The sequence below is a fragment of the Anser anser genome, assembly GCF_964211835.1.
Source record: "Anser anser genome assembly, chromosome: Z".
In the NCBI taxonomy this organism is placed as follows: Eukaryota; Metazoa; Chordata; class Aves; order Anseriformes; family Anatidae; genus Anser; species Anser anser.
Window position 1 is genome coordinate 84,946,032 of NC_139723.1, and position 22,725 is coordinate 84,968,756.

At 42.2% G+C, this 22,725-nt stretch overlaps 2 protein-coding genes across 14 annotated transcripts in view; one reads left to right on the top strand and one right to left on the bottom strand.

The window, feature by feature from the left end:
* Nucleotides 1–5,201, bottom strand: part of PIAS2 (protein inhibitor of activated STAT 2) — a 36,376-nt gene extending 31,175 nt beyond the window's left edge. For 2 of the 5 annotated variants that reach the window (XR_014577086.1, XR_014577087.1), the window contains exon 1: nt 1,045–1,334. Coding sequence is in view for 3 of the 5 variants with exons in the window: in XM_083818848.1 (XP_083674974.1) it covers nt 1,045–1,242 (198 nt within the window). In the remaining 2 variants the exon portion in view is untranslated. Of the gene's footprint in view, nt 1–1,044; nt 1,336–5,060 lie in introns of those variants that run through there. The other 3 variants (XM_083818850.1, XM_083818848.1, XM_083818847.1) reach the window with 3 other exon arrangements.
* The window catches only part of KATNAL2 (katanin catalytic subunit A1 like 2), a 35,332-nt gene continuing 15,791 nt past the window's right edge, over nt 3,185–22,725 (top strand). The window contains exons 1-11 of one of the 9 annotated variants that reach the window (XM_083818859.1): nt 3,185–3,202; nt 4,926–4,980; nt 13,532–13,602; nt 13,996–14,162; nt 16,235–16,277; nt 16,686–16,809; nt 17,517–17,618; nt 18,137–18,235; nt 18,996–19,073; nt 21,588–21,686; nt 22,194–22,257. In XM_083818859.1, the coding sequence (XP_083674985.1) occupies nt 13,592–13,602; nt 13,996–14,162; nt 16,235–16,277; nt 16,686–16,809; nt 17,517–17,618; nt 18,137–18,235; nt 18,996–19,073; nt 21,588–21,686; nt 22,194–22,257 (787 nt within the window). In that variant the 5' untranslated portion in view covers nt 3,185–3,202; nt 4,926–4,980; nt 13,532–13,591. Of the gene's footprint in view, nt 3,203–4,925; nt 4,981–5,171; nt 5,304–5,680; nt 9,431–9,457; nt 10,363–12,015; nt 13,404–13,458; nt 13,603–13,995; nt 14,163–16,234; nt 16,278–16,685; nt 16,810–17,516; nt 17,619–18,136; nt 18,236–18,995; nt 19,074–21,587; nt 21,687–22,193; nt 22,258–22,725 lie in introns of those variants that run through there. The other 8 variants (XM_083818856.1, XM_083818861.1, XM_083818853.1 and 5 more) reach the window with 8 other exon arrangements.

Here is a 22,725-nt window from a genome sequence, read left to right on the forward strand (position 1 = left end):
AGGCTTTCCCTTTTATTTATTATCAGCTAGTCCAAGGCAAACCCCTTAGTTTTAAAGTGCTAAAGCTTTAAACCATAAGCTTTAAACCACAGACAGCTAGCCCTTGACTACACAAACTGATCCTGTACTTGGTCTTGCAATAGTCATTTCCTTGAAGATTTAAATATAAAGACTTCAGTATTTTCAAAGCCCTTTTTTTTTTTTAATCAAAAGGAGGAATTTGCAGCTATTAGTCTAATAACATGTGCTCTCTGCCACGCCATTGCACAAGTTCAGCTCGGTGAACTAAGCAAGTCTATCAGACATTTCTTTTTCCCTGCATTCCAATGCCAGACTAAAGAGACAATCCGCAGGTTAGGAGCTCTTAGATCATTAAAGCACACAGCAGCACAGGCCAGACCAAAGCTTTCTCTCTTTTTTCAGAATACCCTCACCTTTGAATACCTTCAAATGCACATGGAGACAGCAGTGTTCAAACTCACACCAGAGCTAGATATTTCCTTTCTCACTTACACTCACCTCTCAAATCATAACCAAATCTTTAAACCTCCCTATTTATCTCACTCCCCATATTCACTGAGATAACAGCAGAAAGATTATAGTTTGTGTTTTAATGCCATGCATTCACAAGATAACCTTACTTGACAGCCTATCCATAATTTTTCAATTAAAGAGCTCTTTTTTTTTTTCCACCCCAGTTTTCCTTTACAATCTTTCTGCTAGTTTTTATGGGGGTCATACCCTTGAAAAAACAATTAATCCATACTGCTTAAGCTTTTTACTAGGTCCATACTCAACAAAAATAAGGACACAAGCCTGTCTTCTTCCCCTCCATTATCCTGTCTCCAAACCAACGTTTCTCTCAGATCTCCCTCTTCTGAGTTTTCCAAGAACTAGAATCCATCTCTCCTTTTGCTCTAACTCTTCGCTACAAATTTTTTAAGACTTTCACACTTACCCAATCACCTCAGACAGTCAGCCACCTTAGCAGCTTACCAAAGTTTCAGCCTTTCCAACGGTTTTCTTTCTACTAAAGTAACCTACCTCAAATACCAGACATTCTTCCAGCTTCCAGTGCCTCTCATAGTGCTTATTATACCTCTTCTTCCAATGCCTCTTCTTTCGTCTCCTAGAACCCCCTACCACAACTCCTAAAGCATTTCCCACACTCTCCCCCTCCATTCTTTCTGCATTTGTATGATTTGCAAAAGAAGCTTCAGAACTAGGTGTGGCACTAGCCATCAAAAGAGCAGCCAAACTGCCCTTTTCTGAGGCAGCCACTTTGCAGCCACTTTGTAGCCAATAGGGTATCACAGAGGTAGTTGGTTTGTTTTTCTAATAAGCTCTAATTAGGGTAAGATATTAAAAATACAGATATTAAAGAGAACTGGCCCTAGTACTGGCCCTGGGGTCAGTACTAGGGCTAGTTCCCTTTAATATCTTTATCAGTGATCTGGATGAGGGGATCGAGTGCACCCTCAGTAAGTTTGCAGACGACACCAAGTTAGGTGCGTGTGTCGATCTGCTCGAGGGTAGGAAGGCTCTGCAGGAGGATCTGGATAGGGTGGACCGATGGGCTGAGGCCAGCTGTATGAAGTTCAACAAGGCCAAGTGCCAGGTCCTGCACCTGGGGCGCAACAACCCCAAGCAGAGCTACAGGCTGGGAAAGGAGTGGTTGGAAAGCTGCCTGGCAGAGAAGGACCTGGGAGTACTGGTTGATAGCCAGCTGAATGTGAGCCAGCAGTGTGCTCAGGTGGCCATGAAGGCCAACAGCATCCTGGCTTGCATAAGAAACAGTGTGGCCAGCAGGGCTAGGGAAGTGATTGTCCCTCTGTACTTGGCCGCACCTCGAGTACTGTGTTCAGTTTTGGGCTCCTCGCCACAAGAAGGACATGGAGGTGCTCGAGCGAGTCCAGAGAAGGGCAACGAAGCTGGTGAGGGGTCTGGAGAACAAGGCTTACGAGGAGCAGCTGAGGGAGCTGGGATTGTTCAGCCTGGAGAAGAGGAGGCTCAGGGGTGACCTTATCACACTCTACAGGTACCTTAAAGGAGGCTGTAGAGAGGTGGGGGTTGGTCTATTCTCCCATATGCCTGGTGACAGGACGAGGGGGAATGGGCTAAAGCTGTGTCAGGGGAGGTTTAGGTTGGATATTAGGAAGAACTTCTTTACCGAAAGGGTTGTTAGGCATTGGAATGGGCTGCCCAGGGAAGTGGTTGAGTCACCATCCCTGGAGGTCTTTAAGAGACGTTTAGACGTACAGCTTAGTGATATGGTTTACTGGAGGACTTGTTAGTGTTAGGTCAGAGGTTGGACTGGGTGATCTTGGAGGTCTCTTCCAACCTAGATGATTCTGTGATTCTGTGGGGACCTAGAGAAGCTAAGCATCTGCACTCTAAGTAGTTAGGCTTGTTAGAACAAAAGCATACAGCTGGGCTTCAACCTTCTCTAGTAATCTTTCTAGGACTATGCAGCCATATTCCAGGACTACACATACAAGCACTGACTCCCACAGCTACAATACCTACTGAAATACTGACATCTGAACATCTGACTTATTTCTCCCTGTTTCCCACAAACACATTGCAGACAGTAAGAAGAACAACAAAAACAAAAAAACCCACCATCCTACATCTGCTCCCAACATTGCATAAATTACACTCATCAGCAATTATATCTCAACAAACTCCTGTGCTGCTTAAGCAGCTGCTAATAGGCAACTGATTATGAATTACAAGCAGTGATAGGATGGGGAGAGAGAAAGTTTGAAAAGAGGTTTTGCGTGTGCTGTATTTAAAGAAAAAAACTTCATGATGGCAGCCTTAGGCTTCTTAATTAATTGTCTTTCCTATCCCATAGCCATTTACTTTTTAAATTAACACCAAGGAAAGTAGATGAGAAATTGTAATCAAGTGATGCTGAACATCTTTCCTTCTTCTGTTAGCTCTAGAGGGGCATATAGAGCTTTACAGGCCCACGTGTTTGCTCTATTGCCTGTAAAAATTTGGGCTTTGACTGGAGACAAGATGTTCTGAGTAGGATACTTGTTATTAGAAAGAAACCTCCATGTGGGTACTTTGTATCTGTACTTTCTATTGCCCTGCTAATTGCCAAAAACAGAGCTTAGATAGGACATAACATTGTATCTGTTATGTCAAGACATACAGTGAAGTTATATATATAACTAAAGAGATAGCAACCTCAGTAAGTATGTTAATACTTACCAGACTAAAATGTAAATTAGAAATCTAATTTACTTTTTTCTATTTTTTTATATTCTAACAATTTTTGATGATGAAATGTATGTTAATTAATTTTACTTGCCTACCCTAGTATACTAAGGAGATACAGCTATATTTTAGTTATTAGCATACAAGTGAAATATTTAAATGTTGACTATTAAGTTGTTTACCAGACCATTGTTATTTTTATGAAATGTCTATTGAATTTGAGGCCTAGATGAGAGCCCTAGTAATGTCTTTTGTAGGCTGTTGAAATGCTTGTGAACACCCTGATCCTGACAGTCAGTGCTAGTTGGCCGTAACAGTCTGTTCCTGAAGATTTAACTGCCAAGGACAGACTTGAGCTTTCATGGGTGTTTCACAGTCCTGAGAAAAGCCTCCCTGACTGTGGGTGCGCATTTGTCTCTAAGACAGTTTGGAAGATTCTTTCACAAACACATGGTGAAAATTATCCTCAAGTCTGTGTTCTAAGGATCGGAGACTCTCTTTTTCCATCAAAACAGCAGCAAACAGCACATTAAGATGCCTCTACCTTTTTAAAAGAGATGTAGAAAACTCTCTCCAGTCAAGCAAAGCCAAGAACCCAGGCTATTGTCTCAACGGTAATGATATGATCTTGGAAACCTAATTGGGATGGCTTGAATACTAACTTCAATTACAGGAACTTCTCTTTCAGAGCCATAAAAGAAAAGTACCCAATAATGTAAAATGAACCCATTACCTATTCTACTGCAGTGTTAACACCACAAAATTAAACAGAAAGTCTAGTAAGAGAGGACCGAAGTTGGATACTGCAATATTAATCTGATCCACTTTGAAAAGACCACGTTTTATGGGAAAAAATAATTAAAAATATATGTATTAAATTGTGTGCTTAACAGGATTAAAGTGCAACATGTGAGTAGCTCTGTTGGCTGGGCAGTTAACATGTGATGAAGTCATGCTTTTGCCTAGACGTCCCTGAGAGTAGGACATATTGAAAGGAAAGTTTTAACAGGAGGTATGTGGACTTCAAGATAAGTGGTGAAACAAGCTTGAGGGAGCAGAAAGCTTGCGTTGGCATACACCAAATCTGAAAGGTGTAAAAAATGGTAAACATTCCTGAGTACGAACAGGGTTGCAACAAAAGGATGAGGCCTGTGAGGGAATCATGATTACAGTGAGGAAAACAGTGTTTGTATGTCGAGAACGAGTTGCAGAGCAAGTGTAGGATGGCATGTGAAGAAATTACGAATTTCGCTGTCTGACAGCAGCCTGTTGAGCTGTTGGCCTCCAAGGGACAGCAAGTTTTGGGGAGAGGTGGCACACCTGCAGCCATCCCCAGGGGAAGCGCTGCTGTGCAGGGTGCTCCTGGAAGATGGCTTTTCCCCACCCTGAGCTCTGCCATCCATCATTGACATCCAAGCCCTGGGGGCAGCAGCGTTTAACACCACTTTCTGTATAACCGCTCCGAGGAGGGCCCCGCTCAGAGCCCAGCGCTCCCTCAGCACCGGACCGGCGGCCTCCATGTTAATGCCCGGCACCATGACAGGACCCGCCTAGGTGGGCGGCACGTGCTTAACGCCGCGCGGGGCTACCTGGCTTTATTTTGTAGTGGTTTGCTTTACGTTGTCATAGCTTGTTTTATTTTTGCCTTGTGCTTTATTTTGCTTCGTTTTGCTTTATTTTGCCTTACTTTCCCTCAGCTCGCCTTGTGCCGGCGGGCCCCGCCTGCCAAAAAGACTCGCCCACACCGCTCAGGTAAGCCCGGCGGCGATTGGCCTGCCCCGCTGCCAGCCCCGCCTTCCCTCCCCACGGTGATTGGCTATCCTTTAACCTACCGCCTCCTTCTTCATATCCCATTAGCTAGCTCTCCGAGCAATCTTTCAGCACCCGGCGCGCCGATTGGCTGCGGGAGGGAGTGCCGGTGGCGGCGGGCCTCGGCGGCTTGTGGCGCCCGGTGGCGGCCGCTGACTGCCGGCAGCTGGCTGCGGCGCTCCCCGCGGCCCGTCCTCGCCCCTCCGCCCGCCGCGATGGAGCTGCCGTGCGGGGCGCTGCGAGCCGCCCGCCAGGCGAGGGAGGCGGTGAGGGCCGGGGACCGGCGGGCCGCGCGGCCCCGTTGCTATGGGAACGTGAGGGGCGGTTCTGCGCATGCGCGGGGGAGCGGCGCGCAGGCGCTTGGGGGTGAGGGAGGGATCGCCGCCATCATGGTGGCCGTAGGGGTGGGGGAGCGGACCCTTATGGGGTCTGGAGGGGGCCTGAGGGGGCCCTTATGGGGTCTAGGGGGAATGAAGGGGTCCTTATTCGGGGGTCCTTATGGGGCCTTTATGGGATCTGAGGGAGTCCTGATGGGGTCTGAGGGGGGGATGAAGGGGGCCTGAGGAGGGGTCTCGGGGGGTCTCTACAGGGCTTGGAGGGGCCTGGGGGGTGGGCTTTATGGGGCCTTTATGGGACCTGAGGGGAGCCTTATAGGGCCTGGGGGTTTCTAATAAGGCCTGGGGGGGGCGCAGAGCTGCAGGAACCGCGCCTAGTGCAGTGGGGGTCTCAGCAACAGCGGTGGGCCCGGGTCTCCGTAGGGGTGGGGGTCTTCCCATGTCTATCCTGTTCGTTTCCTCTCCGTTGGCAGGGGAGCGTCCCTGGTGTTGGCCCTTCCTCAGAGCACCGCAGGCTCTTTTTTCCCCTGTCCGTGGCAGGAGCTGGTACTGTGAAGGGAACAAGCCCACATGCCTTTCTTCCTCTTCCTCCCACCTTTTTTGTAAAAAAGGAAGTGCTGCCCTGCCTTCCTCCCTCCCTCCCTCCCTTTTTGCAAAAAACTTGGCTGCCCTGCTGTGTCCTCACCTGCGGGTGGGTCGAGGCTCCAGGAAGCCCAACAGCAGCAGCATTTTGTTGCATTTCTTAACCTGTTCTTTTGTCTCCACCTGCTGGCCAGATTCAACTGATAAGCAGCAGGTCTACACTGCGGGAGTGCCAAAAACTTTTCCCCAAAAATCCGGATCATAGAATGGGTTGGGTTGGAAGGGACCTCAAAGATCATCTAATTCCACCCCCCCCACACCCCCCCCCCCAACCATAAGCAGGGACACCTACCACTAGATCAGGTTGCTCAGGGCCTCATTCAACCAGGCCTTGAACACCTCCAGGGATGGGGCACCCACAACCTCTCTGGGTCACCTATGCCAGTGCCTCACCACACCACACTCACAGTGAAGAATTTCCTCCTAAAGTCTAGTCTAAACCACCTCTCTTTTCAAGACCATTCCCCCTTGTCCTATCATTATATACCCAAGTAGAGTCCCTTTCCACCCTTTTTTATAAGCCCTCTTTAAGTATTGAAAGGCTACTACGAGGTCTCCCCAGAGCCTTCTCTTCTCCAGGCTGAACATCCCCAGCTCTCTCTACCTTTCTTCCTACGAGAGGTGTTCAAGCCCTCTGATCATCTTTGTAGCCCTCCACTGGGCTCGTTCTAACAGGTCCACAACTTTCTTATATTGGCAGCCTGTGTGTGTGCACCATTTCCTGCTGGCACTGTGCGTGAATCTGACAAAAGGTGGTTGCTGGGAGGAGTTTGGGGACTGAGGTGCAGATTATGTCAACCTCTTTGGTTAGCAGATGGTATATATATATACCTCGGAATGGGAGTCTCCATGTCACTCTCTTTCTGAGCCTGGATGCCAACCACCAAGGAAGGTGCCCTGAGATGGGTACTGCAATGGTGTTAACACGCAGAAGGATGGCAAGACTTAGGCTGGGCAGGCAGGGGAAAAGGGAGATGGTTTGCAACCTCACCAGCAGGGATTTGGTGAGCCTTGCTGCCAGGGCTGATTTTTACTACTAAATGCAGAAACGTCTGTATGAACGGGACCTGGAATTCAAGAATTCTTCCCCTTCGGCTGGACCACTGAGTTTGTGTTGGTTTGATTTACAAGCTGATTTCTCCGTTGATTTCTCTGTTCTGGCAAAAGGCGGAATGGATCGGGAAGGTTGGATTTCATAGTTTGTATGCAGAGTGGATAGAGGTGTTCGTATTCTGTACAGGGGCAGAAATTTGGAGCCTGCGTTCTTTAAGCCCATCAGTAACTGAGGAACAACCTGGGGGTGCCAAGAGGAGTGGATTTTCATATTCTTGTTTTAAAGTTCCTGACTTATTTTTCTCTGGATAGAGCCTAGGTACATAATTTCTGGTTTCTGAATTCCAGTGTTGCAGTTCTGTGTCTAAAAATTAGGCAGCTACATCTTTAATTTGTATCACTAAATGTCTCGAATTTCTGGTTCCCCAGTCCTGTACCTACCTATGGGGCATTTTTTCCTGTTAATATGTGTTGTAGAATGGAGATTATTGTTTCCTACCATTTTTGGGAAAACTGTTTCAAGAAATAAACTATTATGAACAGAGTCCAGTAGAATAATTTCAGTCCAATCCCAGCTATTTAATGGTAATGAGTAAAGGGTATGAACATTTGCTTAGTTAAATATTTTATTCACTTGAGCCAAATTCATTTGTTGCATTGATACAAAGCAGCCTTTCCCTCGCCTCAGTCTGTTGCTTTTCTCTCGGGTCAGGCTGACATACCCTTTAGCAGCAGGATTTTCTGGTCTGGCCAAACTGAGCAGCTGGGGTCAAAGAGAGGCAGAGGAACAGGCAAGTCCCTTGCAGGGACATGCAGCCTGTACCTCGAGCTTCATCTTCCAACTAGAAACGAGCTGTACCTGAGATGCTGCCCCTCAAAGTGGGAGGGTGGTGGTGGGAAGGAGCGTGCCAGAGGTGCAGACACGGGGAAGCAGCACTTCGGCTTCGCCAGAGTTGTGCTTCTTGCTTCTCTCACGTCTCTGTGTCTGTACTGGTAAATGCTTGGCTCTGGAGTTGGGAGAGAAAAGGAGCAACATGCACAGCTGGGAAGGGAGAGGGATACTGGTTTGCCGGGAAACAAGCAGGAATGCTGATCTGAGGCCCCAAATGGAAGAAGGATGGACTATTCGTTTCACACTGGCCTGAGGTTTCACCAGAGAAGTTTTGTAATGATGGTTTGTTTATGCTGAACGATTCTGTGGCTACTCACAGCAACTCAGTGTAGTTGTAAAATCCCAGAAATTTGTTTTGTGAGGCATCTCACTGGTTTTCATTGCCGCGTATTTTCTATGTTAGTCCTGTAAATCACTCTCAAAAAGCAATATTATTGCAAACTGTAGTGTAACTTAGCAAATTCCTACAAATAAGTAGGAGAGTTAATGCTTATTAATTAATTTGTAAACTCAGCATTCTAAATTTGTATTGTTTAATAACTCACCATACCAAATGCCATTCGTTTTAATGTATTTTTCATAAATACATTTTCCTTCAAATTAGTGAGGTCTTGGCAATGTAAAACCTGACTTCAGCAGTGGTTTTCGTAGAGGAGGGAGGTAATAGTGCTCCGTGAGTGGCATTTGTGGAAAGTCCTTAACACTGGAGCATGAATTCTTGAACGACAGCATGTAAATACTGCAAAAGGGGAGGAATCGGAAGATTTTCAGTGCACCAGACTCAAATTTTAACATCTTTAGATTTTAATTGTAATACCTCTCAAATGCATCTTACTGTTATTACTAGGACAGCTATAACTTCTGTTTTGAGCTTGCTGTATGTTTTTAATTATGAAAGCTATTTCTAATCCCTGTTGGGAAACTTTGCCAACTCAATTGTTTGCAGCAGCCTTGTATAATTTGGAAGAGAGAACAGCCTAAAGAAGCATCTTTTCTTTGTGCTGGGAAATTCTATTCAATGGCAGCCAACTTACACATTGTTTAAAACTCACCATTTCCCTTCTCTGCTCGCGTTTCAAAAAATATTGTCAGGACGCCAAACGATAATTGAACACCAGCCTTCTAAAAAGGCTGGCAAGGCTTCAGATATAACATGCAAAGGGCTAGGGGAGAGGGAAAACTGAGGGTAGGGAGTGGTGGAGTCCGTGATGCCTCAGCTATGCTCGTCCTCCTGGCTCAGGGGGTCAGCTTGCACTTGCCAGGGATCACAAAGGCCCAGGAGCGGAGGGACACCGTGTGCGTATCACGATAAGATCTTCCCTGATGCAATTACAGAGCTAACTGCTTGCCTCTTTAATGAATCCCTGATCACAGACCCCTCTGAAGTCATCTTAGTGAGTTGTGGCCCCAGCTGGATGTCCAAGGGCGAAATGTTACAGAAGTAGGGTTGTAACTTCCGAGCTTCTCAACCGTGAGTTACTCTCCAACTTTATTCTTCACACAATCATACATATTCATGCAGAAATACGGGGTCAGATACTGATGAAACATTGTGGGGTTAAATGAATCTTTTAGTAGCTCCATTAATTTGATGGGATTGCACCAGAGACTAGGTTGATTTACAATGTAAATGCATTTTAGTAAAAGGTATGTAACTAAATAACTAAACAAACAATTGCAGTTAAAGATGCATGACTCTAATAGAGTTTAATTTTAAATGGCTGCAAAGAAAGGAGTACGTACCACTCTTTTGTTAAGCTAGAAATAAATAAAATACACTATAAGTGTTGGAGATAATTAGTTAAGTGCTCAACTATTTAGTTTTTAAAACAAGATCATGCTTAAGTGCCTTAAGCTTTTATTAATTGCATGGACCCAAAAATCCCCTGTAGTAATTGAAAATTTAATTACATACATTTTTTGTTCTTTTAAGAATAGGAGCTTATTAAACTTTAAACACTTAAACATCTATTGAAATACCAGTGGCTATAAACAACGTGCAGTTCCAAATACTAATTAAACAGGAAGGCTAAATCACTATAAAGCTAAACTGAATTTTAAGTAACTTTGTACTCGTAAGTACTCTGATTTTTTTCACGCAGTATAAGATTTACCATTGCCTCTCTACACGCAGCTGAAGTCCTGGCAGTGTTATTGTCTGTCTGCACTGTCAGGCAGGTTTTGTGGATATATTTGGAGTGAGGGCCAGTCTCTAGGGGCTAAACTGGGTTTCAGAAGGGGGATGGGCATGGGCAGAGAGCTGGTCATGTGTGCAGTTGCTGGTGACGCTGGCACGTGCGGAGGTTTGTGTGCCTGTTGGAAAGGCGACGTGGTAGCAAATGGCTGGGAGAGGTGGCTTGATGGGATTGGTGAAGGAAGCAGTGGTCTGTTTGCAACCAACTGGTAAGATTTCTGGTTTGGTAAGAGGTGTGCGTGGAAAGGCCCTTCGTTTCTCTTTGTTCACAGGACTGGGACCAGAGATTTTGATATTTGTGTTCTGTTTTTCGATCCAACCTAATGCAAGTCTCTGTCAGTTAATCAACTGATGTAATGCTTAGTTAACTTTGTTTGGACAGATGGCTAACTTCCTAAAATCAGTCATTGCTATTTGCATTCTTATTAACAAAAGATAAACATAGAATTAACCTCCCAGTCTAAACTATCTTCTGATTTTTAGATGGGACTCTTATTAGGTATAAAGGTTTGCTTTGGCTTCTGCTTGGCCAACCCAAGAACATTATTATGGTGAGATTGGAGTGGGTTGTGAGTACGTGGACAGGATGCTCTCCTATACATCTCAAGGCAAGTCTCTGCCTAGAAGAGTTATTTGAGCTGCTGTCCTTCACTGTCTAAACTAGGATTTAAAATACCTCTAGAGACAGCAGAAGTAACCTGATGGAACTAACAGCAGAAGACAGACAAGAATACAGACTGTTTTCAAGCATTGATTGTGCGCCCGTCAGTTCACCAGACAGATGTAATTCCTCTCTCAGCATTACTGTAAATACTCAAACGTAGAACACTTGATGTGTTTGTCATCTGTGGCAACCACTGTGTTTTCATACCATGTTGTAAATACTCAAAGGCTGCTGCGATCTCACCGTTTGATATGTGCGCAAATGCAACAGCTAATTTTTCTTCGCATAAACAGCAGGAGCAGTTGCATTTAGAGGAATGAGCAGATGGGATTCTCAGTAAGTGATGACTCCACCTTCCTTCTTGCCCCTCAAACCCTGGTTCAGAAGATTCAGATCATCCAGAAGGAGTAAAAAGCCCACAGTTCATAATCTGTTTCCCAAATACCAGCGGTTCAGAAAAAAAGAAAGATCCTTTCACTGCAGGGTGCCAGAGTTTCTTCTTCTCTATATTCCCAGAATTGGTTCATTTCTGCTTGCAGCACCTCTCTGGAATGGATCAACTTTATTCAGAAGTTGTTGATCCACTGGGCTTTTGCAGAGCACTCTTCCTGCCTGAAATGGTTTGCCAAAATCGTCTTTGTACCACCAGTGAAAGGCAAATGGTATTGTAGTTTCATTACGGACAGGGGAGCAGAGTGGATGTGTAACTTTATCAAGACAAGAAAAAGTGAGAAGTGGTGTATGGTTTCTTCCCCGTTTCCCAGCCAGTTTGATTCATTTGGCTACAAAACCAGAATGAAGATTTTACCAATCCAATTAATAATACCTGAAATAAAAATACATTTCCAATGTATTTGGAAATGGCAGGAAACATTGTTAAAAGCAAACCCCAGCCCTTTCCTTGTTGTGTCACTAGATGGCCCCACGTCTGAAGCAAACACCCCAGAAAATACCTTCTATACTGGCAGACCTTTTGCCTCCTCTGCCCGGTACTTTTTACAGGTTGGCAAACACACTGGTAGGCATTAGTTTCAAAATAAAACAATAGCGGAATGTGCTATCTTAAACGTGCAAATGGGCAGCAGAATGCTGTATGATACCTGCAGCTATGGGCAGTGCAGAGGGAGCAGATAGGTCTAAATCTGAGCAAGGAAGGGCACACTGAAGAGGTAGGTTGGTTTTGCAGTGCATTGCACCACCCGAAAGCACCCTGGCTTGGAGGAATAAAGGTTTCTCCAGTATCTGCAATTTTCTCCGGTGGTGCTTCATTCCAAGAGACTGGGAAGGATAGCATAATTGCCTTGTTCTGCAAATATTCCTTTTATGCATCTTTTGGGATTTAAAAGCATAAAGCCTCGATCAGTGTGGCAGAGTGCAGCAGAAGTCATTGCTACCAAAGCTGGGGCTTTGCCTTCCAGCGTGAAGAGGGTGAAGCTTTGTGGGCTGGTGGCCTGCAGAGCCCTAACGCTAGGGCTGGGCTTCTCTGGGATGCAGGCAGCCACTGTTTGGGTGCGGTAGAAGCTGGTGGTGGGTGTCTGTACAGGCAACGTGCACAACACGGTCAGCAGCATGTACGTGCTGTGAAAGCAACATAAAAACTGCTGCTCTTTCCCCGTCCACTAAGTCAGTGCCAGTTCGTTGCGCTTATGCTGGGTCCTCAAGAATAATGCTGAAAGCCAGCGTCCTCAAAGAGAGCAGAAGTAATTTATTTACCTAAATGTGGGTTTGGCCTTACCTGCTTTTCTTGTGATCCCTGCTTCAGATCACAATGAGCAAAGTCGATACGCTGATTTCTAGAGCTTTCCTTGTAGCGACTTCTGTTATGACCCTAAGATTCCAGAGTTTACATCTGGAGACATCCAGCACATATGGTAATTTTCATCAGGGTAAAGCTTTTTTCCAGCGTCTTGCTAGGTTAGTTTCCAGTGCCCCTTTTGCTATACTTAATATTACACTGTATACTCCCACAGGTGTAGCTTCACTGAAAAATGGCAGAGATGTCTTACTCTGCCTTGTTGTTATCTCTGAACCATTTGTGAACGCCTTTGGTCTCTCCAGGCTGTGTGAGGAAATCTAGTGGCCTGAAATTTCTTTGTGTCAGGACCTGACACGGGTCATTCCCGTGTTAAAATTGGGCAAGTTTGATATCATCCAAAACTATTAATTCTTCAAGTGCATTTCCTTTGTGTTTGTGGATCAAGGCCCACAAGATGGGAGGTGTCAACAGTGTGCAGCAGGTCTGCATAATGTAGTGTAGTTGTGCAGATCCCTGGCCTGTTCTCAATCACTTTGAGCGCTCAGAAAATGGGTTTCTAATTGCACGGGAGGGATGCAGCCACAGTGGAGCATGTGGTTTGCTTGCACAGCTCTTGGAGATGCTGTGCACGAGGTCTGCAAGAGCCCTACCCTGAAATTCACAACCGCCTGAACCTGTTGGAGATCCGTAGTCATAGCAAGACCAGGAAGTTATTTTTCAACCTCAAGATAATTTTCTTTTCTCTAGGAAAAGGTTTCTACCCATCCACTAGCCCTGATAATGTGTAAGAAAAATTGCATTCAAAACCACTTTACTTCCGTTTATTAACAGTGAGTTGTTTTACAGTTCTTACATGCTGTTGTCTTAATTCGTTTGTTTCCACAGGCTACATTTAGATGCTGTTTACAGCAATAAAGAGAATATTACATTTGATCTAGAGTTCTGTCTTAATTCGCAGGATGAGCTGCGAACAGAAGCTCGTCGAAAAAATCTCCTCATTCTAATTTTGCATTACTTAATGGAGGAAGGGTAAGTAATTTAAATAATAGTGCCCTACATTTGTGTTTCTGTGTGTATGAGCTCCTGTAACATGTACTTTTGTCCTCTGTTGGGTGAATGGACAGCAAGGCCCTTTGCTTCCATATGAGAAAGAGCTAAACTGCTATTAAATAACTTGACAGCTTGCTGTGCTAATTTGTTTCAGTTCTTGGAACAAAAGCTTACTATATCTTTTCCAAATATGTTAGATAATCCTTTGCTGAAAGGATTTTTAAATACAGTTTATGGATTTATAATAAAAAGAGATGTGGACAACTTAAAACTACTATATACTTACTAGTGCCATTGCTAGCTTTTTCTCTCAAAAATCACAGTATGGTGATAACTCAAGTTTTTGTTCTTTCCTTTTTTTGGAATTACCAGATATGTTGATGCTGCAAATGCTTTGGAACAAGAGACAACATTAGGCTTACGTGGCTTTGAAGTTTGTGACAACATTGATCTTGAGACAATTTTGATGGAATATGAAAGCTATTACTATGTAAAATTTCAAAAATATCCTAAAATTACCAAGAAGGTCCTGGACAGCGGTATGTGGCTGTGTTCCTAAAGAAAGCTTTTGTTTTTCCTGAGCCTAAAAAGTATATTTGCCTGATGTACTCCCAACACTTCTCATGTACGTCCATGTTCAATGTTTGAACTCTCTTATAGATCTATATTCCTAGGACATAACAATTAAGAGATGGGGCTTTCATCCTTTCTGCTCTCCCATTCCCTCTTTATATAGAGGGACAAGATGAATGTATTTTTCAGTTTTTTAAACACAAATTCGATATTGGAAAACGCCATGGAACTGCAAAATGACGTGGATATATTCTCTCTTTCTTCTAATGTAGAGAGAATAGTAAGTCCATTCTATCCTGGATTTAACTTTTAAAGTAAAATAAACCACTTAAATGAAATATTACGTCTTAGCTCATCCAAGCTAGTGCTTTAAAGTCTATTACCACTAATCTCATTAACCACTTATTTTCTATATTTTTATAAACCTACACATTTAGCACATTACCTTTAACATATTTTGTCCAAAGGACTTAAAAGTCTGAGATATAAATGAATGATACAGAGTAAGGCAGAGCAGAACATGAGCGTTCTGTTATGACTGGGAGATTTTGTACTTGAGCACAAAATGTAACTTACAGAAGTCATAACAACAACTGCATAAGAGTCAGTTATGAAGAGCATGGAGGGTGCAGAAAACACCAGTATCTCTTCCTATATTTCTTGTAAGAAAAATGTAATCATCAGGGGAGAGGTGATGGTCTGGGAACATCTTCAAGCAGTTTTCATCGTTGCATATGACTGCAAGCAACTTTGAAATCCCAAGTAAATGGAACGTTATACAACCATAATAAAATTACCTAGATAGGTGAAATGATTTTGAAAGGCAGTAAAGCTAGTAGTCATCATGACATTAAGGGTGATACAGAAGATCAGTACTAGCTGGGAGCAAACTATCTGCATGAGGGAGAGATTTACACCTAGAACTTATTGACTGGTGTTACTACAAAGAGGAGCAGCCCGGCAGGACAAAACCGAAGGGATTTGTTATGAAACAAGAAGGAAAATGTATTACAAGGCATTTATTACATCAAACTGAGTGGTAGCCAAGGCTGGATCCATGAAAAAAGATCCAAGTGAACAATTCCCCAAAGCCAATAAATCTCTTAGACATTTTACAAGCCCTCAGTACCCATTTTTGGTTAGTAAAGCTACCCAGACATGTGGTACTCTTCCATTACACTAGCCCAGAATTGCCACCAGGCTGGCAGAGATGCATCTGCCTGTGTCCCTGAAGCAGAAGCAGCCTCCCTCCTGCACATCTCACTTGAGAAGCTGCTGCCTGGTCATTTGTCACCTGCCTTAAAACCAACCCAAAACCAAACCCTGTGTCTGAGAGCAGTGTCCAAACATTTCTTGAACTCCAGCAGGCTCGGTGCCCTGCCCACGTCCCTGGGGTGCCTGTCCCAGTGCTCGACCACCTCTGGGTGCAGAACCTTTCCCTAACCCCCAGCCTGACCCTCCCCTGTCCCAGCTCCATGCCGTTCCCTCGGGTCCTGTCGCTGTCCCCAGAGAGCAGAGCTCAGCGCCTGCCCCTCCGCTCCCCTCGTGAGGGAGCTGCAGGCCGCCATAAGGCCTCCCCTCGGCCTGCTCTGCTCGGGGCTGAACAAACCAAGGGACATCAAATGTTCCTCACACATCTTCCTCTCCAGACCCTTCACCATCTTTATAGCTCTCCTTTAGACACTTGCTAGCATTTTTATGTCCTTCTGCTGTTGTGAAGTCCAAAACCACACAGCACTCAAGGTGAGGCTGCACCAACGCGGAATTTTGGTTTAAAAATATGATGAAAGAAATCAAAAATTGAACGGGCCTAAAAATTTAACAAGCCTGGATCCAAACTGCTCTCTGCAATCTGTTTGTTTTTGAAACATTTTTGCAAGCTTGCAGTGCTTAGAATCATGCTGTTCTTGTTTACGCGTTGCTATTTCAAAGGTCATTAAAATATGCTCAAAAATATTTCGGGGGGGGGGGAGCAAGTTGTCCTTTTTTTAATAATAATCCTTAATTATTTTCCGTTTTAATATTAATTTTGCTACAGCAGAAAACAAACAACAGCTGAGAACTGCAGGAAAAAACAGAAGGTAAGCGAAATGCATGGGGCTTTTTCTGGGCAGAAAAGTTTCCTATAAGAGCAATATGCAGCATAGTTATAATAATTTTGTGATACTGTAGGGATACTAAACTAGCCTAGAGTCCCCTGATACTGTGTGGTGGATTTTTCTTTATCTTTTAGAGAAAAATAAAGATTTACTTCCCAACTGGAGATGCAGACAATCTGCAAAGTTTCTGCAGTGTGGGATAAGGTGGGGTGGAGTTTTTGAAAGCTGTGAGCTTTGAACTTTTGTGTCATTGAAACTGATGCCTTAACCTGAGTGGGAGCAAAGTTAGCCCCAAATTGCTTTGTTTGAAAACTGTGCCTTCTAATCTTTGGTATTTTGAAGAAAAAAAAAAGGTTATGAAAGCCTTTGAAGATATAACTTGCATTCTAGGGCAACAAGCTCTTCTCAGAATCTTCCAAGGACGAAACATCAAACAGTGCAACGACCATCATCAAAAACTTCACTTGGAAGGACAACAGAACTTAAATCATCCACCAAAGAGAGCCCCAAACAGGTTCAAATGTGTTTTATCTTGGCAGCATTACAGTTGAAATCAATGTGATTTTATTTTGAGCAGCTATAGTCAATGAGAGGATGTTGCACAATTTGTGTTTGCACAACTTATGGGTTTTACTGTTTATGTAATTTAAGCATTATAGGTACAAGACTTCAGGAGAAGATGCTTCCTAGCTATTAGGTGGGGAGCAAGTCACAAGCCAAAATTAGAGGAAAAGAAGTCATAAAGTCTAAACTATACTGAAATAAGCAGGAATCTTTCCATAGATTTTTTTTTGTAGATTTAAGGATTCATCCTTTAGCATCAGAAAGCAAAACAAACCGACCAAGTAGAAAGTCTTGTGTCAGTTTTAAGCATCTTCACAGTACATAAGGTGTTTGAGATTGTGGGAGTCATTTAGCTCTGTAATTTTTAGTTTTGTGAGTCTTGTTTTAGTAAGATGGCTGCAAAAACTGGTTATTACCATCCCTTACATAGGAGAGAGCAGGAACAGCAGGTTGGTGGGCAAGTACTGGTCTGCTACAGCTTTTGAGGAACTGGGTGAGGGACAGCCTCTTTTTTAAATTTTTATATATATAAGGACTTACATAAGTCCTTGTCCGTATTTCTGCATATATATATATATATAATATCTATAACAGTAGGGTGTTATCTGCAACTCATCTACCTGGCAACACATCTGTTTAAAATTCATTTTTCTTTAGAATAATGACAGTGCAGTTACTCCAGAGCAATCTGACTTTGGCTTAAGCATCTCAGCAATCAACAAATCTGGAGGAGCAGGAGAAGGTCCTCACCCAAGAAGGGTTGGTAGAAACCTAATATGTGATTTATGACAGAAATGTGCATATAGGAAAAGCACATAAAAGCTTTTCAAAAGTATCCAATGTGAGCTTTTTCTGTATATTTTAATATACAGTTTTGCTGTATAATTAGCTGAAGGGCCAATTTTATGATTTGGGCAGTAAATTTTTGCACAGGAGGCTCAGTTTATGTTAAATAGTATTTCAAAGTTAGACAAGAAGAAGCATTATTTCTGTTTGTAAAACCCAGCAATAATACCTAAATTGAAGATAAATTTGAAATTAGTGAGTACAATGATAGGAGGTTCTGCAGTTTAATTGTTACACTGACTGAGGAGATGTACGTTCATTTCCCATTGCTACCACAGATTCTGTGGTCAGCTTTTTGCCATATTTATGTCTGTATGTGCAACAAGGAAACTAATTGCTGTAATGTTAAGCAAAATTTCAGCCCAGTGCATTTTTAACAGTAGAGTTACCATCTTGGTAAAAGCCTATCACACCATTATCTTCTTCCTAAGGACCAAATAATTGACTTCCGTGGGATGGTCCAAGATGCTATCAAAGTATCATCAAATGGAATAGCCTTGAACAGTCTTAATTGGGATCCAGATCCATCGGTAAGTGTTTCTCTTCATATTTTCATCCAATATGCATTATCATCAGATTTATATCACCAGGAACAAAATAAAATACTGTAATGATACTGTCTTGTTTCTGAAGTGCTAAAAAAGGGCTTAGATTTTTGAGTGGTATATTTCTTTGTTGAGTGGACAGTCGTAGTTGATAATGGTCTAATTTGTTGACAGTTGTTTACTCTTTGAACACAAAACAAGGCAACAAATACACATTGTGCCGTATGATTCACAAACAAATTTGCAGAAACCCACCGTGTTTTTGCAGGTGAAATTCTCATTCCTTTGAATTCAGTATGCTATTTAGCATTCACCTCAGCTGAGACAGGAACACAGTTTAGATGGCTGGAATAGAAATTTTCAGTAAAGTAATCACTCCTTGATATGAGCTATAACCAGTGCATCCAACTCTGCCTGGTAATTGCTACATTTGAAGAAACTTTCAAAACAGACTATGTGGCTATGTGATGACACACATTTATATTTTTAATTCCTCTTAATACGTGTAGGGCATGTTTAGGACTATGTATGCAGTAAGAGAGCTGCTCATTTTAATGTTAATTCTGGGTTAGATTCTGTCAGATGAAAAAATGAGTTACTACAAATGTGGCTTGCTTCAAATTCTTTATCCATATTTTACAGCTTTGAAAGTTGATATGATGTATGAGATTTTTTAAAATTATTTTACCATTCTTCTATTTATAATAATTGACGTCTGACAAGAACTTATGTTTGTCTTTTTAAGGAACGATTATTAAAACCCCTTAGTGCTTTTATTGGCACGACTGATGAGATGAGAGAACTCGCAACAGTTGTAAGCAAAGTAAGATCAGATTTCTGTTTCGTTTATATAGAGATCTTGGTTATCTTTGTCATCTGAGAATGCTGTTTGTTTCTCTTTGTTAATGCTGACAGTGCTTATTCTCGAAGGTGCAGGCCTTTTTTTTTTTACCACCTGACTATTTGAAAATCATTCTTTTCTTTATATGTGAAACAATGTTTTTTTTCTTATACACAATAGAAGGAATTAATCAAGATCTTTCTAATAGGATTACATGTAACATCTAATCATACTGTAACTATGGGACTGTCCTAGCTTTTACCTTTGTTCTTATTGGTAAAAAAAAATGTGCAATGCAACACTGATTTAACTATATGATCTAGTACTATCTATTATATAAAGTGTTACCTTTCTGTGATTGAATGGTGGGAAAACTGTTATTCAACTCTGCAGGTGCCATTTCCATTCAAGGCATTGGGCTGTATTCGGTGTGGATGATCTGCCAGGACTACAGCAATATCCTGATTCTGAGTGTATCTACTAGATACCATGTACCAAGATTATCAGATGCTGATATTCCCATGTTTTTTAACATACTAGTCCTCTGCCTTTCTTTGCACTGCCTGCATAATCTACGCTCTTCATCATCTTTTCTTGCTTGGCTTACCTGGGATGTGCTGTTGTTGTAGGCTCTGCTGACAGTGCCCTTCCTTTTTCCAAGCAGTTGCATGGGAAGCATCAGTAATATTCTGTAGCCTAGGAGATTCTGTATCCTGGGGATTCTTCTGGTATGGGCAGTTTGACACCTGGAGGGAATCCCAATGTTGTCAGCACCGTTTTATTTCAGTCATGGGTTGAAGTGTGGTCCAGCAAACAAGCCTTGGGCTACTGGGGATCAACTGGTCTAGCAACAAAGCAGACAAATGCTTTGCTTGCATTGTCTCCCAAACCCCACTAGGTGCTTGTCCAAAAGGCTTCACAGTATCACAGGATTTGGTAGTTCGTTGCTATTTTAGCAACAAGAAATAGGGTTGCTTTGGCCTTCATTATGAAGCGTTTTTAAATTGTGTTGGTATGTTCCTAGTCGCTATAGTAATCAACACTGTGTAAATCAATAAAAATAAATAGCATGTGGTATCTATTTCACAACACAATCTAATTTAATTTGGAAACAGTTATGGAAGCCTCTACTTAGTATCATAAATCTGATTCATCTTAATTTGCTGTTAATAGAAAGGGAAAGTGTAATCTACTCTATATAAATAATTTTTCTAATTGTATTAAATCAAATTTTCCCCTTGGATATAAGCACATAATTTTTCTTTATTCTCTGGAGACTGCCTATTTTTATCAGAGAGCAGAATTTACCCCAAGTATTTGTATTGAGGATATGATATTTTTCTGCAGAACAATTAGTCTCTGGAACACAAAGCCACAAAATATTACTAAAGGAAATGGAAAGATTCATAGAAGATTTGGATAGTTTGATGAATTAAATGAAATTAAATTAGTGAGTGCTTCGGGGCATGGACTAATTACTGACTGTATTTTGATAGATGCTTAGGGGGGAATTTTCCTCCTGCTACAAAGCTTCTTGTACCTTTTCTTGCGTAGTGTGGAGTACATAGAGAGCAATTTTTCAGTATTATTTATGACAGTAATAAGTGCAGCCGTGAAGTTATTGAGCAGCAAGTTTAAAAGAAACAAAAGTATTTTCACGTAGCATCTGATTTTAAACTGCGCAACTTATTGTTATAGAATAAACATTTCAAAAAACAGCTAATTTCACATCTTCACATTACAGTAGCTCCTCAGATGTTGGTTGGTTACTAAAACCAGCTAATAGAAAACAGATCTGAGAGACAGATCTGCTCAGCATATAGATAGAATCATGTAGGTTGGGAAAGACCTCTAAGATCCATCAAGTCCAACCGTTAACCTAGCACTGCCAAGTCTCCCAGTAAACCATGCCCCTAAGCACCACATCTGTGTGTCTTTAGAATACCTCCAGGGATGGTGACTCAACTACTTCCCTGGGCAGCCTGTCGCAATGCCTCACAACCCTTTTGGTGAAGAAATGTTTCCTAATATCCAATCTAAACCTACCCTGGTGCAACTTGAGGCCGTTTCCTTTCATCTTGCTGCTTGGGAGAAGAGATTGACCCCCACCCTGCTACAACCTCCTTTGAGGCAGTTGTAGAGAGCAATAAGGTCTCTCCTGAGTCTCTTTTTCTCTAGGTTTTCTATAAACCCTCGTTCCCTCAACTGCACCTCATCTCACAGTGTATATGCTTTTAGGGAAACTAGGAGTTTCAGGGGAAGCAAGGCATATTGTAGCACTTCTGTGAAAATGATTGCTGTCTGTGCTTTCCTCTTGTGAGCTGACTAGTACACGGGGTGAAATGATAAGTTTGCATCACTTAATAGCACAATTGTTTTATAACTGAGTCGATGCTTTTACTTTGCCAAAGGTGGTTCTAGTGTTAACCTTTTGCTAGCTAGGTTCTAGTGTAGAAGTTGTTAAGTTATGCTAGCAGGATGTGATATATGTTGCAGGACATCTACCTCCATAATCCAAATGTGAAGTGGGATGATATTATTGGACTGGATGCAGCTAAAAGGCTAGTCAAGGAAGCAGTTGTTTATCCTATAAGGGTAAGATACTAAATAGATCAGAGAAAACCATCATTGAGCTCGTTAACATCTTCCTTGTAATTACGGTGGTGGTCAAGTTTTCTCACTATTTGTGCTTTTGTAGGCAGTTTCTGTTTGAATTGTTCCTGTTTCATTTAGAAATGGAATACCCATTCTCCCATAGGAGAATGTCAAAATGAAAAAGATTTAAGTTTGGGGTTCTATTATTTTCAACCCTTGGCAATGTAAAATATACTGGATTTGGCCTTTACTAATTCAATGTAAAATGACTTACAGAAGAGAATATAAAGCCAATTGCATTTGAAGAATTCATTTAAAACAATTTCAAATACAATTAATACAGTATTATTCTCAGTACTCATATTTATCATATGTTGCTTTGTTTTTTTTTCCCATCTTCCAATTTCTTAGATTTCCTGATTGTGTTAGGAACAGTGGGGGTAAGGGTTAGAATTCCTTCTGTGTTGTTACATTTATAATTCCTGAATTACTTTTTGGTTTCCACAGTACCCACAGCTATTTACAGGCATTCTGTCTCCTTGGAAGGGTTTATTGCTGTATGGACCACCAGGTATGGAGTGTTTTTATAGCCTATCCACATAGGATATACTACTGTTTATCCTATGTCGCTACTTCTGTTTTTGTACTGTCCATAAATCATTAATGCTAATTAGATGAAAAGTGTTAATGTATCACATAATAATTAATAAGTAAGAACATGTTCTGTAATTTGAAATGAAAGAAGATAATGTGGATGATCATATCAGCCTCTTTCACTCAGACCTCTCTATTTGCCTTTCTTACAACCCTTGATTATTTCTACACTTGAATCTTCAAAAAAAAACAACACAGTACTTACACTACCCATTAGGAGAAATGAGAATTGATGTTGCTACTCAGCTTGGATGATATTAATCAAGTTTGACTTGACCTGATCTTGCAAAATACAAATAAATGTGCCATGGATTCACCTTCTTGAAAAAGATGTCCTTGCATTCTCTCTTCTGCATTTGGTGATTGTTTTGGAAATGGGGTGGGA